Raw genomic sequence first — 19,907 nt, 5'->3', positions numbered from 1 at the left:
TTTCCATCTCTGCTGGTATTTACATAGTATTCTCTTCTTTGAGCTATAACCTGGAAACTGTGCAGGAAGTTAAGCCAGGGCAATTACAGAGTTCACCTTATTTGTTTCCTGTCTTTCAAGTATCACTAATTTACACTGTCTAGTGAGGAATATTTTGAAAACCACTGTTTCATTTTCCATCTCTGCTGGTATTTACATAGGATTCTCTTCTTTGAGCTATAACCTGGAAACTGTGCAGGAAGTTAAGCCAGGGCAATTACAGAGTTCACCTTATTTGTTTCCTGTCTTTCAAGTATCACTAATTTACACTGTCTAGTGAGGAATATTTTGAAAACCACTGTTTCATATATTTTGTATGATTTCTTTAGTTCTTTCAGATGTATAGGCAATCTTATGCCTGTTAACCCACCTTGGCAGGAAGTAGGAAATCAAGAGTTCTGTTTTGGATATATTAAATTTAAAATGTCAGTAAGCATCAAAGTGAAAATGTCAAACAGGCTGATGGATTTTAAGTTTAGAGGTCAAGAAGATACCCGGAATCGAGACATACATTTAGCTGAACGTAATCATTTAGAAAAAGGGTTGGCAAACTATGACTCACAGACTAAATCTGGACCCATCAGAATTTTTTATAAGTAAAGTTTATTGGAATATAGCTATACATGTTTGTTTTCATACTAAGGCTGCTTTTACATGACAACTGCAAAGTGGAGGAGTTGTGATAAAGACATTTGGCCTGCAAAGCCTAAAATATTTACTATCTGGCTCTTTACAGAAAATGATTGCCAGCCTGGATCTATGGAATAAATGTAGGTAGAGAATGCCTCAAGCATGGAGCATTTTGAAGTCAAATAAAGAAAAGGAGTAAGAACATACTAAAACAAGAAAACAACCAAGAAACTCTTGATTTTTCAATGGTAAAATCAGAAAGAAGGGAGTGTCGACTGTGTCAAATGTTGCTAAAAGGCTAACATGACCACTAAAAATAACCAATGTAGATTCAGCAAGATGGCAACTTTCATAGTTTTAGTGATGTGGTTGTCACGGTAGGGAGGATTGAGAGCCAATTAAAGGCTGAGAAGAGAAAATAAGGTAAAAAAGTAGACAATGAGTCAGCCTTTTCGAGGACCTGGCTAAAAAAGGGGAATAAAAGAAATATGAAGATGTGCAGTTTAGGGAGGTTTTTTAAAAAACAGGGGATATTATAGCACATTTTAATATTGATGAATATGGTCTAGTAGAAGTAAAACTGAGGATATGGAGGATGGGAATGGAGAGAGATACTGAAGGAGTAGGGAAGGAAATGGGACAAGTACAGCCAGTGTATGCTCCAAGTGGGCTGGGCTACGTGGCTGCTGCAGCTATGCTAGTAACAGATAAGTATTTTCAGGATTGTTACAGGATGGATTTCACAGAGAAACACTTAGGGAAAAGGTGAGATTTGTATTTTAGTACCAAAAGGTTTATGTAATCCATAATAAAGCTAAACTCTATCTTTACATATAAGTTAAAACTGGTAGTAAACAGTGCTATTAGGACCAGAGTTCAGTTACATTAATAAGCTGAAAAAAAACTCAGACTCAGAACTATAATAATAATTTCTATGACTATTTTAATAGGCAATGTTTCAAAGTTTTTTTTTTTTTAAAGATTTTATTTATTTAGTTGTTAGAGAGAAAGAGAGAGAGAGCATGAGCACAGGCAGACAGAGTGCTAGGCAGAGGCAGAGGGAGAAGCAGGCTCCCCGCCGAGCAAGGAGCCCGATGTGGGACTCGATCCCAGGACGCCGGGATCATGACCTGAGCCGAAGGCAGCCGCTCAACCAACTGAGCCACCCAGGCGTCCCTCAAAGTTTTTAATAAAAATTTTTCAGGAAACTTCTGGAACTCAGCTTAGTTTTATTTTATTTATTTATTTTTTAAAGATTTTATTTATTTATTTGACAGAGAGAGAGATCACAAGTAGGCAGAGAGGCAGGGGGAAGCAGGCTCCCCGCTGAGCAGAGAGCCCAATGTGGGGCTCAATCCCAGGACCCTGAGATCACGACCCCAGCCGAAGGCAGTGGCTCAACCCACTGAGTCACCCAGGTGCCCCCTCAGCTTAGTTTTAAAGTAAGGATGGTGAACTTACCAATCCTCGTCAGCTAAAAGCCTAAGAGCTTCTGTCAGTGCTATTTCTGGTTTGGAAAATGGCCGTAGTTCCGATGTATCCATTATTTCAGGACTATGGGTGACAGATGACATCCTTTCTTTATACTGTGGAATGCCTCCAGGAGATGCTTCACCTAAAATAAAAAGAACATTAAATAAAGCATTAGAGAACTCTGATACAAATGATATTCTGACTACAGATTCTATGAATATTTCTTATGGAAACTAGTATTATCAGTTTAGACTTTAATAAAATTTCTAATACCTGGATAACAAAGCTATTTAAAACTTTATTTTTTATATACAAAATTACTTAATTATATCAAATATAAATATATAAGTGGTTTTTCAGTCATGAGTCATATAATAAAGTCGAGCTTTAAGAAGCTAAAAATCAGTAAGAAGTATTATGGTCCCATTTTATAAAAACGTGGATATATGCCTGTTTTACTATACAAATGACAACTGAAAATGAAGCTTCATAGTAAATAATTCTTTAAAAAAAAAAAAAAGATTTTACTTCTTCTAGATGGAGAGAACACACGCACAAGAGCACATGCTGGGGGAGGAGTAGAGGGAGAGACACAAGCAAACTCAGTGTTGAGTGTGGAGCAAGCCTGGGGGCTGGATCTCAAGACCCAGAGATCATGACCTGAGCTGAAACCACATGAGATACTTAACCTACTGAGCCACCCAGGAGTCCCTGTGTAAAGAATTCCAGTTGAATTCCAAAAATACAATTTTTCTGCTACCCACTAGAATTAATGGTCTATTACAAATCCTAAGACCATGTGTGGTAATAAGAACAGTATTTTTTCCATAATCATTTACCAACCATTTTCCAGATGTAAGGTATTGCCCCGATGTCAGGGAAACAAATCATCATAGAGTGCTCAGGGTAATGCCCTGGGGTCACTGAATAATACAAGATACCTGCAGTGCAAGTATTAGAAAGGAAAAGATCAAGAAGATCAAATAAACTGTGTATTCATATTTCTTAAAAAGATTTTATTTATGTATTTATTTTAGAGACAGTGGGCATGTGCACAAGCTGAGGGGGTGGGTTGGTGGCAGGGAGAAGGAAAGGGAAAGAATCTCAAAATCAGCACAGAGCCCAATGCAGGTCCTGAGATCAGGACCTGAGCCAAAATAAAGAGTAGTACACTTAATCAACTAAGCCACCCAAGTGACCCTGCACTGGCTTTTTTAAATGGGTAAGGATGCATTAGTTATATTTTCATGTTAAGAGTTTTTTTTTTTTTTTAAGATTATTTATTTATTTACTTGGGGGTAGGGGAGAGAGAGTAAAAGGGTGAGGCAGACTCCCCGCTGAGGAGAGAGCCTGAGATGGGGCTCAATTCCAAGGCCCTGAGATCATGACCTGAGCTGAAGACAGACCCTTAACTGACAGCCACCCAGGCACCCACAAGATATTTTTAAAAAGGTAATATTAAACACTAGAAAATGACTATCATAAACATATTTATCAACTTGTCCTATTTACTATTATCTATACTTCTTTCCCTGCTGTAACAGTAACAGACAGTATTTTTACAGCTTAGATAAGAAGTTTTGAGGGGTTTTATCCCCTTAGATTTTATGACATTAATAAATAGTGAAATTATTTGAGAATGTTAGCAAATAGGCTTAAACTTAAATAGGCTTAAACACAAATGCCTATATTTAACTGGTTCTTAGGGACATGTTTAACCAGTAATTTTACAGGTCAACATCTGTTATCAGTCACACTCAACAATTAGTGATGAGAAGATAGCATTTTAAAAAATTTTCTTAAAAAAAAAAGTTTTCTAAATTTCTTGCATTACAAAAGAAATACAAACTAGGAACAATCAGACAGTCATTTAGTTCAACTATCTTTTATATGTATCTTTGAGAGATGTTAAGGATGGTGTCCAAGAACACATTTATATATTTATTTTTTCTGTACTTTTTGGGTTTTTTTGTGGATACCTAGACTTCACACCCAACATAAATTTCAAAATGTTTATAATAGTTCAGTTTATTCCTTACATTAAACAATAATAAACAAAAGCAATAAGCAATAATTTGGGGGTTTTTTTTGCAGATTTTATTTATTTATTCGACAGAGAGAGAGAACACAGAAGCAGGGGTAGCAGCAGGCAGAGGGAGATGCAGACTCCCTACCAAGCAGAGAGCCCAATGTGGGACTCGATCCCAGGATCCTGGGATCAGGGAGACCTGAGCCAAACCAACTGAGGCCTAACCAACTGAGCCTGCCAGGTTCCCAATGAGCAATATTTCTTAATGTTTATGATAGTATATGAGATTTTTTATTTCAATATCTGATTTTTCCAAGTTTCTACTATATCTAAGACCTATTTAATATTTTTATTTATTTTTAACTTTTTAAAAATAAGCGAGGATGACTTTTGTGAACTTTTATTTTTTCCATGCATTCATATTTTTTATAACTTTAAAAAAATATTTTCTTTTTATTTTACTTTTTTCCATATTTGGTAAACTTCACTTGGAATACTGAATGTTCCAAGATATGTAATTTTTTTTTCAAATATCAAGCAGTTTATTCCTTATTTTCTTTTATTTTTTAAAATTATTTTTTATTATGTTCAATTAGCCAGCATATAGTACATCAGTAGTTTTTGATGTAGTGTTCAAAGATTCATCAGTTGCATATAACACCCAGTGCTCATCACCACATGTGCCCTCCTTAATATCCATCACTTCATTAGATCATCCCCTCCCCGCCTTCTGTAACCCTGTAATTTGGTTCCTGAGTCCAGAGTCTCTCAAGCTTTGTCTCCCTCTCCGATTTCTTCCCATTCAGTTTTCCCTCCCTTGCCCTGTGGTCTTCCACGCTAGTCCTTATGTTCCATGTATGAGTGAAACCATATGTTAATTGTCTTTCTCTGATTGATTTATTTCACATAGCATGATCCCCCTCCAGTTCCATCCATGTCAATGCAAATGGTGGGTATTCATCCTTTCTGATGGCTGAGGAATATTCCATTGATATATGAACCACATTTTCCTTATCCATTCATCTATTGAAGGGCATCTTGGCTCCTTCTACATGGCTATCATGAACATTGCTGCTCTGAACACTGGGGTGCATGTGCCCCTTCTTTTCACTACATCTATAACTTCGGGGTAAATACCCAACAGTGCAATTTCTGGGTCGTAGGGTAGCTCTACTTTTAGTGTCTTGATGAACCTTCATATTGTTTTTCCAGAGTGGCTGTACCAGCTTGCATTCCCACTAACAGTGTAAGAAGGTTCCCTTTTCTCCACATTCTTGCCAACACTTGTTGCTTCCTATCTTGTTAATTTTTGCCATTCTAACGGGTGTAAGGTGGTATCTCATTTTGGTTTTGATTTGTATTTCCTTGATAGCTAGTGATGTTGAACATTTTATCATGTGTCTGTTAGCCATTTGTATGACTTCTTTGAAGAAATGTCTGTTTATGTCTTCTGCCCATTTTTTGATGTGATTATCTGTTTTTTGAGTATTGAGTTTGAGGAGTTCTTTATAGATCTTGGATAACAGTCCTTTGTCTGTAGTGTCATTTGAAAATATCTTCTCCCATTCCATGGGTTGCCTCTTGGTTTCGTTAACTGTTCCTTTTGCTGTGCAAAAACTTTTGATCTTGATGAAGCCCCCAAAGTTCATTTTTGCTTTTGTTTCCCTTGCCTTTAAAGACATGTCTTGAAAGAGGTTGCTATGGCCCATGTCGAAGAGGTTACTGCCTATGTTCTCTAGGATTTTGATGGGTTCCTGTCTCACATTGAGGTCTTTCATCCATTTTGAGTTTATTTTTGGGTATGGTCCAGTTTCATTTTTCTGCATGTGGCTGTCCAATTTGCCAGTAAGAGAATGGTCCAGTTTCATTTTTCTGCATGTGGCTGTCCAATTTGCCCAACACCATTTATTGAAGAGACCATCTCCGTTCCATTGGATATTCTTTCCTGCTTTGTTGAAGATTAGTTGACCATAGAGTTGAGGGTCCATTTCTGGGCTCTCTATTCTGTTCCACTGATCTATGTGTCTGTTTCTCTGCCAATACCATACTATCTTGATGATCACAGCTTTGTAATAGAGCTTGAAGTCAGGCATTGTGATACCCCAAGCTTTGGTTTCTTTTTCAACAATCCCCTGGCAATTTGGGGTCTTTCCTGGTTCCATACAAATTTTAGGATTGTTTGTTCCAGCTCTGTGAAAAATGTCAATAGTATTTTGAAAGATATTTCACTGCAAGTGTAGATTGTTCTGGGCAGCAAGACATTTTCACAATGTTTATTCTTCCATATCCATGAGCATGGAATGTTTTTCCATCTCTTTGTGTATTCCTCAATTTCTTTTCATGAGTCTTCTATAGTTTCTGGAGTACAGATTCTTTGTGTCTTTGGTTAGGTTTATTCCTAGGTATCTTACGATTTTTGGTGCTATTGTAAATGGAATAGATGCCTTAATTTCTCTTTTTTTCAGTCACATTGTTAGTATATAGAAATGCAACTTATATCTGTGTACTGTGTGAGTTCTAGAAATTTTGGGGTGTAGTCTTTTTGGTTTTCCACATAAAGTATATTTCATCTGCAAAGAGAAGAGAGTTTGACTTCCTCTTTGCTAATCTGAATGCCTTTTATTTCTTTTTGTTGCATGATTGCTGAGGCTAGGACTTATAGTACTATGCTGAACAAAAGTGAGAGTGGGCATTCCTGTCATGTTCCTGACCTTAAGGTAAAAGCTCTCAGTTTTTCCCCTTGAGAATGATACTTGCTGTGTACTATTTATAGACGGCTTTTATGATACTGAGGAATGTTCCTTCTGTCCCTATATTTTGAAGAGTTTTAATTAGGAAAGGATGCTGTATTTTGTCAAGTGCTTTTTCTGCATCAATTGAGAGGATCATATGTTTCTTTTTTTTTTTTAAGATTTTATTTATTTGACAGAGATCACAAGTAGGCAGAGAGGCAGGCAGAAAGAGAGAAAGAGAGAGAGAGAGAGAGAGAGAGAGAAAGAGAGGAGGAAGCAGGCCCCCTGCTGAGCAGAGAGCCCGAAACGAGGTTCGATCCCAGGACCCTGGATCATGACCTGAGCAGAAGGCAGAGGCTTTAACCCACTGAGCCACCCAGATGCCCGGCTCACATTTTTCTTGTCTCTTTTGTTAATGTAATCTATCACACTGATTAATTTGCCAATGTATGATTTCTTTTTTATACAGAATTTCCCTGGGAAGCCATCTGGCCCTGAAGTCTTGTTTTTTGGGAGGTTTTTGATTACTGTTTCAATCTTGTTACTGGTTATTGGTCTAGTCTAATTGTCTCTTTCTTCCTGTTTCAGTCCTGGTAGTTTGTAAGTTTCCAGGAAGGCACCATTTCTTCCAGTTTGCTTACTCCGTTGGCATATAGTTGCTGTTAATAATTTCTAATAATTGTTTCTATTTCCTTGGTATTAGTTGTGATCTCTTCCCTTTCTTTCATGATTTTATTGATTTGGATCCTTTACCTTTTCTTTTGGATAAATCTGGCCAGAGGCTTATCAATTAATTCTTTATAAGAACCAGCTTCTAGTTTTATTGATCTGTTCTACTGCTCTTTCGGTTTCTATTTCATTGACTTCTGCTCTAATCTTTATTATTTCTCTTCTCTTGCTTGGTTTCTGTTTGATTTGCTATTCTTTCTCCAGCTCCTTTAGGTATAAGGTTAGCTTGAGCATTTGGATTTTTCTGCTTTCTTGAGAGAAGCTTGGATGGCTATGTATTTCCCCCTTAGGACCACCTTTGCAGTATCCCAAAGGTTTTGGACCAATGTGTTTTCATTTTCATTTGTTTCCATGAATTTTTAAAATTCTTTTTTAATTTCCTGGTTGACCCAATCATTCTTTAGCAGGATGTTCTTTAACCTCCAAATGTTTGAATTTCTTCCAAATTTTTTTCTTGTGATTGAGTTCCAGTTTCAAAGCACTGTGGTCTGATAACATGCAGGGAATAATCTCAGTCTTTTGATATCATCTGAGACCTGATTTGTGACCCAGTATGTGGTCTATTCGGGTGAATGCTCCATGTGCACTCGAGAAGAATGATTATTTTGTTGTTTTAGGGTGAAATGTTCTATATGTATCTACAAAGACAATCTGGTCCAAAGCGTCATTCAAACTCTTATTTCTTTGTTGAGCAGCTTAGATGATCTGTCCACTGCTGAGAGGGGAGTGTTAAGGTCTCCTACTATTAATTTATTATTATTAATATAATTATTTTGGTTAATAGATGGTCTATGTAGTTGGCTGCTCCCATGTTCGGGGGGGTGCAGAGATATTTAAAATTGTTAGATTTTCTTGTTGGATAGACCCTTTAAGTATGATATAGTGTCTCTCTACATCTCTTATTACAGTCTTTGGTTTAAAATCTAATTTGTCTGGTATGAGAATTGCTACCCCAGCTTTCTTTCGAGGTCTGTTGGCATGACGAATGGTTCTCCATCCCCTCATTTCCAATCTGGAGATGTCTTTAGGTTCAAAATGAGTCTCTTATAAACAGCATATGGATGGGTCCTGTCTTTTTATCCAATCTGAAACCCTGTGCCATTTCATGGGAGCATTGAGGCCATTCAAGTTTAAGGTAACTATTGAAAGATACGCATTTAATGCCATCACATTGCCTGTAAAGTCCCTGTTTCCCCTAGCTGCTCTCAGGATAGCTTCCTTGGCTCTAAGATATGCAAGTTTCACTATTATATGCCAGGGTGTTGGTCTATTTTTATTGATCTTGGGAGGGGTTCTCTCTGCCTCTTAGACATGAATGCTTGTTTCCTTCCCCAGATTAGGGAAGTTCTCAGCTGTGATTTGCTCAAATATACTTTCTAGTCCTCTCTCTCTCCAACCAGTTAGGAATCCTAATAATTCCGACATTGGAACTTTTCATGGTGTCACTAAGTCTGTTCTCATGGGCTTCTAAATGCCTGTTCCTATCCTCCTCGGCTTCCTTCCTTTCTATCAGCTTCTCTTCTAGATCAGTAATCCATTCTCCTGCCTCATTTACCCTGGCTGTTAGTGTATCCAGTTTAGACTGCATTTCATTCACAGCAATTTTGAAGTTCAGCCTGATTAGATCTCATTTCTGCCCTTAGAAATTCTATATTGTTACTAGTGCTTTTCTCAAGCCTTGTTATTGACTTCATAATTGCTACCCTGAAGTGTATCTCTAACATCTTGCTTATATCAATATCCATTATATCTGTTGCAGAGGACATTGTCTCTCGTTCTTTTCTTTGTTGCAGAGTTCCTCCTCCTAGTCATTCTGTTGAGGGATATGGTTGAGGGAATGTACCGAGTCCAAAATATCAACCACAACCCAAAGAAAATACATATAAGAAAAAATCCAAAGTGGTTGAAAGCTACCACAGATATACCATCAAAGCCAAGACGATCCAAAACAATTAAAAAAAAAAAAAAGAGAGAGAGAGAGAGAGAGAGAGAAAAGAAAAGAAAAAAGGGGGAAAGGACAGAGATTATAATCTCTCAGGGTGGACACAGTTATCTACTTGTTCTTGCTTGATTTTTGGTCTCTGTGTTAGAAGAAACCATATCCCAAAATTGCAAAGAAATCAGAACTTACATATATAGCAAGATAAAATTGAATAGAGTGAAAAATGGACTATAATGGGGTGTAAATATATAAAACATATATGTGAAAAAGAAAATAAAAGAAGTGACTTAAAAACAGGCTGGGAAATACGAATCTATTTGAAATGGGAGCAGGGTTTAAAAAAAAAAAAAGAGTAAGAAGAGAAATTAAAAGAGAAATATAAAATTTTAGCTTGAAGTATAAGCCAGTCGTGAGGAAACACCAGGAGCTTACAATATTATTTTCCCCTGGTGCTGAGTTTTACAGTTCTGTGGGAAATAAGCTTAAGCTTATTCACCTGTTCTTTCAGTCTGTCTTCTGGGAGAGGGGCCTGTTGCTCAGCTTCTCAGGTGTCTTTGCCTGGGTGGAGTTGCCCCACACCTTGTCAGAGAGATGGGCTTAATGTGAGCTGTTTGGCTGAGCCGCTTTAATTCCCTGGTGTCTTTCCACTTCTCTTTATTTTTTTTTTTAAAGATTTTATTTATTTATTTGACAGACAGAGATCACAAGTAGACAGGCAGGCAGAGAGAGAAGGGGGAAAGCAGGCTCCCTGGGAGCAGAGAGGCCGACGCGGGACTCAATCCCAGGACCCTGGGATCATGACCTGAGCCGAAAGCAGAGGCTTAACCCACTGAGCCACCCAGGCGCCCCTCCACTTCTCTTTAGAGGGGCAGACCAAACATGGCTGTGCGGGAATCTCCAGCTGAAAGCCGCAATGTCACAGTCCACTCCCCTCAAAAGATCCTCCAGGTCAATCTGTCTCCCCCTCTGCATGTACCAAACTCCACAGACTTGTGCATCTTCTCAGTGACATCTTCTCAGTGACGGGCCAGTTGCCTTGATTCTCAAATGTCTTTGCCCCACCCAGAATTGTTCTGCCCTTGCCCAGGGCCAGGCTAAGTAATCCGGCTCAGGATTGCTCTATGTGGCTTTTGTTCCCTGAAGGCTTTCTGCACAGCTTTTGAGGATGAGAACGAACATGCTGGCCTCCCAATCTCTGGCCCTAGAAAGCTCAGAGCCCCACCCCTCTGGCCATAGAAAGCTCAGAGCCCCACTCCTCTGTGAGCCGTCAGAGAAAAGCAGTCAATCACTCCTATCTCCTAGCTCTCTAGCCACACTCTGTGCTCACTGGCCTGTGACCAAGCATTTGTATCTCAGGTGCCCAACCCCATGTGGAGTCTCCAAACCCAACAGGCTCTTGTGGTGTGCTCCCACACCATTCCCCCTGGGGAATGAAAGAAGGCTCTCCCCCAGTTCAGCCACTTGTTGGGCCCCTACTTGAACAGGATCTGACTGTGCCTCAGTTCACAGTTTATGGCAACCCCAAGGTGAGAGACCACTCCTGGGCTCACTGATTGCAGCCGGCTTCCCTGCTCCGATACATGGGAGCTCTGCCACACTCAGGCACCCCTGGTCTTCCTGTGACCCTGAGGATCTTGAGACCACACTGTCCCATCGAGGGTTCCACCTCCCACTTAGCTGCCTGAGTCCTATTTAATATTTTCAAAAACAGCACAGGAAACATGAAAGCCATCCTTGGCCAGGTGTTAAGAGCTAGTAAATACTGAATGGTAGGCTGAATAAGTGATAAATACAATGATTTTTAAAAATCATGATCTGATAATAAACCAACTTCACAATCTCATTTAACCCCAGCTATAAAATGGGACACCACTCCTTAGTGAAGCAGGAATATTTGCAGAGAGCACAGAAGAGACCTTTGAGATAATTTGGGTATTTTTAGGGACAAAAAACTAAGGCATATTTCCAGGTCAGAATGTTAATTAAAAAGGGAGGCCTGATAATTATGAAGCCAGGTCTGTCCACTGACTCCTACTAGCTTAGTGCTCTTTTCATCACAAATGCACTTAACCATATGTGGTCTCTTCAGCTTAACCAGCATTTGTGACATTATTCTTTACATTTAAACAAATTACTTATAGGAATCTGAAAACACTAAAGATGATGACCTTTTTAAACAGGTCCCTGTTTCAATGGAGGGCTGAAGGCAATATTTTCTAAAGGGGAACTCTGATTTTTTGATATTCCCACCTCATCTCCAAAAATATGTAAGTCTAGAAGGGAGAAAAACAGTCATTCAACTTCTTTCTTTATGAGAAATAATTAAAATTTATTATAATAGTTAGATGCTACTGGGTCTTGCAAATTTCAGTGTTATGGTTCAACATATTCCATTATTAGCCTTCCGTTAAACCACAGGTACACTAGCTTTAGAATAGTATCAGGTGAAAAACACACCAAAAGTTAAATTCCACTTACTTTCAGACGTCTTTTTCTCAGTTCCTGTAGTTTTCTTTCGCTCCCAGGAATTCTGTTCCTTCTTTTCACAATCTTTAATGTCAAAAAGTTCTTTTTCCTCTTTTCTCTTTTGTCTCATCTTGTCATAAGTAGATTTTGAAATAGAAATTTTAATCTGAATGAAAAAGTTGAAATACCTGTAAGTATTCAGGGAGTTTGTTATTTAACATAGCTATCTTCATCTCTGACAACTACATAGAGACATTAAGTGTCTACATATAAAAAAGTAAAATATATATATTTTTAGTCCTTATTTTAGGAATTTTAAAATTGACTAGAGTGGCGTCTGGGTGGCTCAGTGGGTTAAGCCTCTGCCTTTGGCTGAGGTCATGATCTCAGGTCCTGGGATTGAGCCCTTCATCGGGCTCTCTGCTCAGCAGGGAGCCTGCTTCCCTTCCTCTCTCTCTGCCTGCCTCTGTGACTGCTTGTGATCTCTCTCTGTCAAATAAATAAATAAATAAAATCTTAAAATAAAATCAAATAAAACTGAATAGAATTACATGGTGCTAATATCATAACTAAATTTGTACCTGAGGATACCAGTCTGTTACTCCTTGAGTGTCCTAGAAAATTGTTGAGTATGTAAATACATACACACACACACACACACACACAAACATAAAGTACATGTATAGTTTAAAGTATACTAGATACTTTATACCAGAGTGAGAATATTTTTGCTAGAAAGAAAAATAATCCATTATTTAAATGATTAAGGATCAGAAATTTCAATTACCCTGAGATTTTAAAAATTTTAATCAAAACACCTTCATCACCCCAAATCTGATGAACACAGCACAATGATATAATATAGGCTTGAGTTTATCCTAATAATCAGCAAATAATCTTACATCCTTTTCATTATCAACATCAACATATGATGGAATATTTTGCTGGACTGCTCTTCCATAAATCCCTGATGGTGGTTCAATGTTTTGTTTAGTTGAAAATGCATCTCCATTTTCCACAGAAGATATCACTGATTGGCTGCAGGCTGCTGGTGCTGAATTTGGACTTCCAAATACACCTGAAATTAACCCACCATCAAATTGCCATTAAGTATTTATGTGATCACACTCTAATAACAAAGTTAAAGACAAGCTCTTGACTTTAAGAAATTAACAATATAGTTAGTAAGAAAAACATGTCAAATAATAATAAATATAAAAATAAATCCCGTAACAGGACAATCATACAGGTATCACTAGACATTTCACAATAATATTAATTGAGAATTGCATATTGTAATAACGAGTTTAAAGGAAGGAAAGGTTGATATGATGTGTGTTTAAGATAATTTCAGTGCAAGGATTTGAGCTGGAATTAGAAGACACAATGAATTTGGGCAGGTAAATGAAGGAGGAGGGAAGGGCATCTTGTAAGATGGTAATGCTTAGAAGAAGAGCTGAACAAGTATAAAGCACATAAATGAAGTGAATAACTCAGTTTGGTTAAGAACAAGGCAGAAGAATAACAGAAACTAAGTTTGCAAGGGTAGGTTGGAGCCAATCTGAGAAGGGCCTCAAATTAACTTAATGAGACTCTACCAAGCAAACAATTAGGAAAGCTTTCCAAGCATTTCATCCTATTTCACGGTATTTACCAAAAATAAAATGTCGATCATCAATGTCTATCATCACATTCTACTTTTTTGATTAAAAAAGAAACTAACTGAGATGTGTTAATTAACTTGATGGGGGAATCCTTTCACAATGTATATGGATATCAAATAATCACTTACAGTTTTATTTGCCAATTATACCTCAATAAAGTTGAAAAGAAAAAAGAGTTTTAAAGAATATTTGCAAATATATTGCTCAAAGGTCCTCTAATCCTCCAAAAATATGTAATAGGTGTTAATTCTGATTTGTCTATACTCTGTATGGAAAATAATGAAATTATATTAAATACTAAGCTGATAAATTATAAATAAGGACTATTATTTGAACTTAAACTGTGATAAAGCTGTCTTAGCTATCCTAAAAATGTCTTAGAAGTCCCTAAGCTGCATCTGTTACATAAAGTATCTCTCTGAAAATTACTCACATGAATTTACTTAGTTTTGCTAGAAGACAGAAATCTAAAATTAATCACTTCTAATTTTTTCAATTTAATAATTTCTTAAAAAGAAAGTTCTAATAAAAGAAGTTCTGATCAACACTTGAATCACATTCTTCTCTGTTCTTTAGTGATATCCTCTGCTTATGTGTGGAGAACACATACAATTAACAAGCTAAATAACTTGGAAATACCTTTTCCAACAACAACTACTGAGTCTTCTGGTAAGGTATTTGTGGATATGAAGTCAAAACTGGGAATTTGCTGTAAATTTGATGATGACCCTGTAAATGCTAAAGAAACAAACAAAAACCCCACATTTTAATATTGTTGTTATATAGTATTTTAGGATATTATAACATGGTCCTTTAAAACAAAAATTTTATTTCATACATGGATTTTATAATTTATTTATTCACACTTATTTATTAATTTAATAAATATTTGAAATTAGAATACATTGTTTGACTAGGCAGTAGAGAGAAAAGAGACCTTCCTTCCCCTAAGGACTATATACATGTCAGAGTTAAGAATGGGAAGATATATAAGAAAATAATCACAGCATGATAAATGAGCAACAAAAGGTAACCACGAAGGAAAGCCTCTGACTCCTAAAAACAGCCAAGTCAATCTCTCAGCAATCTGTAATTTTCTAGGTTAACTTTCACCTCAGTATGCGATTATTTGTTTAATTATTCTACTACTAGACTGTAAGCTCTATGAAGATAGGACCATGTCTGGTTTCAATTATGCTTTTCCAGAGCCTCTTAGTAGGGCATATAGTAGGTTTTCAATAAATATATGTTAGATGAACATTACAAGACAGAAAAAATGAAAAGCAAAGTATCATTAATTTGGGATCTACAAACAGATACCTCAGGTAGACTCAAAAGGTGTTAAGTGACAAAGGAAAGCAAATCTCAGTAAATGGAACAATTTGTTCAAAATCTGTCCATAAAGTGTATACATAGTCTGTCAAGAAATGACTGATTAGACAAATCTCAAGAGGAAACATATAAAGAACATGTTATCCTTAAGTAGTTTAACTTCATTTATCAGGCTGATATAACTAGTCATTTTTAATGTTACTTTTACTTTTTACACTACATTTTTTTGTAAACAAAACACTGAAGGAAATGTTGCTCATTGGGTCTCAACTGTAAAATATAAAGAAAAAATAAGCTTAAAAGACTCTTGACACATAAGCTAATCTTATATAACCTTTTTGTTACTTCTGTCTCATTCATCCAAATAGTGAAAGAGAAAATACTAACTCATAAAAGCTAGTTTGCTAAAACTCTAACCATTATCCCTAGTCACTTTCTTAAGTCATTAATTGGGGCTTTACATGAATATGCTAGAAAATGGGCAGGTTCAAAGGAACAACCAGCAAAGGAGTGGAATGGGAAGAAGTAGTTCTGAAAGCAAATCGTAAAACCGTCTGAAGTTTCTTGCAAAATGAATCCATTAATATATGCCACCTATTGCCAATATTTCTTTTGGAAGTTGTTTTATTCCCTTGAGCACTGTACTCAAAAGTCACTTTAATCTGATTGTTTGAGGATGCAATGTTTGAGTGACTATCCAAGGCTACACTGTTAGTTTGGGTTGGCTCATCACCGCTCCATTCATTTAACATGTGGTATTAGACACCATTACATGCAAAGCCTAATAGGAATATAAAGATGCAATACCTTTACTTTTAAATAATTTGTACTACTCCACACCAGTTAAGTGGGGAAAACTTTCTAAAGAAATGGATTCTAGCCAGTATTCAAAAAGCAGACATGCTATGAACAAATTAGGATCAGAAACAGACATCTAGGCTGACTGTACATTGCCACCTAAGAAAACTTCCAGTACTAAGAATGCCAGAGCACTGGGAATGAAAAGAGTAGTAAGAGATAATTCAGTAAGTTCAGCTGACACAAGATTATTAGGGGTCTTAAAAATTATGCTGCAGAGCACAAAATTTATTCTGTGGGAAACAGGGAACCACTCAAGGTTTTAAGTATGGAAGAGATGGTAACTATACTTCAAAAAGTTAATTCTGGAAGGGTATGGAGCCTGAAGTAAAAATGGATAAAATAAGAGGCAAGATGTCTTATTCAGAAATTTATTGCAATTATCCAAGGAAGAGATAATGAAGGCCCATATTAAACAGAACTAGTAGGATCGTCACCACTGCCTGAACTTGGAGGGTAAGGAGAAGTAGACAAAGATGACTCTAAAGTTTTAAGTCCACATAACTGGAAAAAGAGTAATGCTACTAATAAAAATGAAAACAAAGGAAAAGGAACTGGTCTAGAAAGGAAGGTTAGTTTGGTTTTTGAGCATGTTTATTCTCCTGACCAAAAAGATACAATAGGTGTTTGGTTTAGAGTTGGAAGTATGTGTATGAAGTAATTTTCTGGACTAGAAATAACTGCTGGTCAAAAGTTACAAACATTTTTACGATTCTGCTGTCCAAAAAAGGGTACTAATAGTAGTGAATAAAGATATTCAGCAATTATTTCAAAGCAATTTCTAAAAAAAGAAAATTAAAAAAATTATATGTTAGGGTATGAGTTACTTTTAGGAAGAAAAATATTTTTGTATTGATTATCTTTACATGAGAAATAAAATATGTAAGTAAATAGGAAAAAACCCTGTCATTTTCTTTTGTAAAAACAATGAGAGAGAAGAAATCTTTCACAAAGAACGGATATTGAATCACATCATGGATGAAATACTTTAAAAATTTACCAAAAAGAAAGATAAAAGAAAAAAAAAAATTCCAAGCAACTTTCCTTTACTCAATTTATTTCCACACACAAAAAACAGATGTCCTAAAATGCCTGACTGCCTACACAGACACACAGATATACCCACACACCCACACATATGTGACTTCAGGTTATCAGAAATAACAAAAGTTAAAAAAAATAAAGTGTCATATCATCTGCAAAAAAGAAAAAAAAATAACAAAAGTTGACCTATTATAATCATGGTTGCTACAAATAAAAAAATGACAGCTCCTTAGAGTTACTGGGAGATTAAATACCTAAATACACTGACTTCTTATTACTCTATTTAAATATTTATACCCTTTAAAGTAACTTCCTCTTTATCCTAAAGGAAATTTTTTAAAATGTAGCTTTAATAGGTTCTCTGAAAAAACGAACAATCACAGAGGAGCTGCTTGCTCCACTAAATTTAAAGGAAAAAAAAAAGAATGTAAATTACTAATAATGGTTAGTGATAACAAAGAAGCCTTCCCAGGTTCTACCATAGGAAAACTATATTCCTGTTTCTACAGTTTTATTCCACGGTTACAACCTAAGTAGGCATCTGGGACTTATTTATTCACATGATTTCTCTACCCCATTTTAGTGCTAAAATGTCTTGTAAAGTGTGTGTGTGTGTGTGTGTGTGTGTGTGTGTGTGTGTGTGTGTGTAATCTTGGCGGGGGAGACGTCACCAGAGATTCCCGAGTTTTAACCTCCTATGTAGTCGCTTCCCTGCTCTGGCTTCTCAGGCAAGTCCATTAACCAATACATGAAACCTGTATGTTCTCTTATTTGGCAAAATTATTGAAGCAGTAACACATCAGCAGAGGGGTAAGAAAAATCTCAAAACTGAGAAATCTCCATTTATTGGCATGCTTAGGGAGAATTCTGACACACTTAATTTAGGATTTAGAGACATTCAATTTTAAAAATTAATTTGTGAAATTTACTAACCTTTTGTATGTTTATAATGTCTTGGGGGTTCCTTATTTTGTATTTTGAAAACACTAGGTGAAATGTCATGGGACCTATAATCTTCAAAATCACCACATCCAAACCCATAGTTCATACGTTGACCAATTATGCTTACATTGGATGCTGTAATCCCTGTAAGATAAAATACATAAAAATATTTATTTGAATGATTCAGGTAATATTATACATAGGTACATATCTCCCCTCTAAATCTATCTTGCCTTCTAGGACTTTTAAAAAGGTCAGCGATGTAACATTAGAAATTATAACATTACAGTAATTTAAAGAGTTTTATCTTATTTTAAATTTTGTTATACTTTTTACTAGCAGTTAAGAACATTTATTATAAACTATATCCAAAACATTTTATAAAACAGGCTTTAAAATTACAATGAAATACAAAATTCAATGCTTGGAAGAGATAACCAAGAATATATATATTTTAAAATATTACAGGCATTTAATGTTTAAATGACATATAAACCTTTATAGCAAAAAGAAAAATTCTTAAATCTAGAATTTTTAAACTGTATCCTGAGAGATATTTTCCATTTCTCTCTTCTCTCCTACTCTTGTGTAATGGGTCTACCCTAGTGTGGCTGGTGAAGCAGTACACTCCACAGTGACTAAACTCAGAATCTGTAATCATGCTTCCTGGCTTTAAATAGTAGCACTGCCACTTAAACTGCGGACAGAACCTGAGCAAGACACTTAATCTTATTTGTAAAAATGGGGGATAATAGTATTACCCCTCCAGGATGGTCGTGAGGATTAAGTAAATACATATAAAGGGATACTCTAAATACCCAAATCAGGGCACCTGGGTAGCTCAGTCAGTTAAGCATCCGACTTTTTTTTTTTTTTTTTTAAAGATTTATTTATTTGAGAGAGAGTGCAAGAAAGCATGAGAGGGGAGAAGGTCAGAGGGAGAAGCAGACTTCCCACAGAGCTGGGAGCCTGATGTGGGACTCAATGCCAGGACTCCAGGATCGTGACCTGAGCCGAAGGCAGTGGCTTAACCAACTGAGCCACCGAGACGCCCCTAACCATCCAACTCTTGACTTCGGTTCAGCTAATGATCTCAGGGTCCTAAGGTCAAGCCCCAGGTCAGGCTCCTCATTCACTGGGGAGTGTGTTTGAGATTCTTTCTTTCCCTCTCCACCTGTCCCCATACCAATAAATAAATATATCTTAAAATAATAAAAACAAAAACCCTAATGTGGGTCTCCTTTTAACAAATATCAAAAATAATTTTAATCTACATTTGAACGTTTCGACTGACCACCCTATACCAATACTTTGAAGCTATTAAAATCACAAAATATCTACTAAATGGAAAATTCTACATAATATATATTTAAGTCACCATCCATTTTCATATATATAGTTCCCTACAATACCATTAGGTAGTAGTAACAAAACACAATTTGTTCTTAATATTATTATGTTGTTTTTTTTTTTTTTTAAATAAAAAACAGGATCATGAGGGAGAAGGGGTGGCTGGTGGCAACCAGTCAACAGAGGACTGCAGGGTAAAAGGCAATAAAAGTCACTTCACAGACAGTCAAAAAATGTTTGGTATTAAATGATAAGAGAACTTCTGGGAGTAACGTGGATATCTGTCTATATTCCTCTTAGTTTTTTTTTTTTTTTTAATTTTATTTATTTATTTGACAGATTGAGAGAGAGAGCACAAGCAGTGGCACTGGCACAAGCACAAGAGAGTGGCAGGCAGAAGGAGAGGGAGAACCAGGCTCCCCGCTGAGCAAGAAGCCCATCCCAGCACCCTGGGATCATGCCTGAGCCGAAGGCAGACGCCTACCCAACTGAGCCACTCAGGAGTCCCGAACTCTTCTTGTTTTGATAGTTAATCCATAAAGGTAGTGTCATAAAGATACTGGATTTAGGTGCAAATGCTTTTTATTAATAGCAGGTATTACTAATCTGATGCTACAAAAAAAGTCTAATATAACATAATTCAGGAAATGTACCTATATAAATTACCTATAGCACAT

General features: G+C 36.5%; 1 protein-coding gene across 8 annotated transcripts in view; it reads right to left on the bottom strand.

Annotated features, from left to right (window-relative positions):
• LOC111162061 (TOG array regulator of axonemal microtubules 1) overlaps positions 1-19,907 on the bottom strand; it is an 80,462-nt gene that overhangs the window by 23,813 nt on the left and 36,742 nt on the right. For 5 of the 8 annotated variants that reach the window (XM_022526255.1, XM_022526272.1, XM_022526264.1 and 2 more), the window contains exons 8-12: positions 17,872-18,024; positions 14,344-14,442; positions 12,943-13,118; positions 12,053-12,206; positions 2,131-2,284 (exon numbers count right to left, since the gene is read on the bottom strand). In XM_022526255.1, the coding sequence (XP_022381963.1) occupies positions 2,131-2,284; positions 12,053-12,206; positions 12,943-13,118; positions 14,344-14,442; positions 17,872-18,024 (736 nt within the window). The remainder of the gene's footprint in view (positions 1-2,130; positions 2,285-12,052; positions 12,207-12,942; positions 13,119-14,343; positions 14,443-17,871; positions 18,025-19,907) is intronic. The other 3 variants (XM_022526286.1, XM_022526293.1, XM_022526281.1) reach the window with 2 other exon arrangements.

Source organism: Enhydra lutris, unplaced genomic scaffold, assembly GCF_002288905.1.
Source record: "Enhydra lutris kenyoni isolate GAN:26980312 unplaced genomic scaffold, ASM228890v2 scaffoldscaffold4, whole genome shotgun sequence".
Lineage (NCBI taxonomy): Eukaryota > Metazoa > Chordata > Mammalia > Carnivora > Mustelidae > Enhydra > Enhydra lutris.
This window is presented reverse-complemented; position numbering and strand designations above follow the sequence as displayed.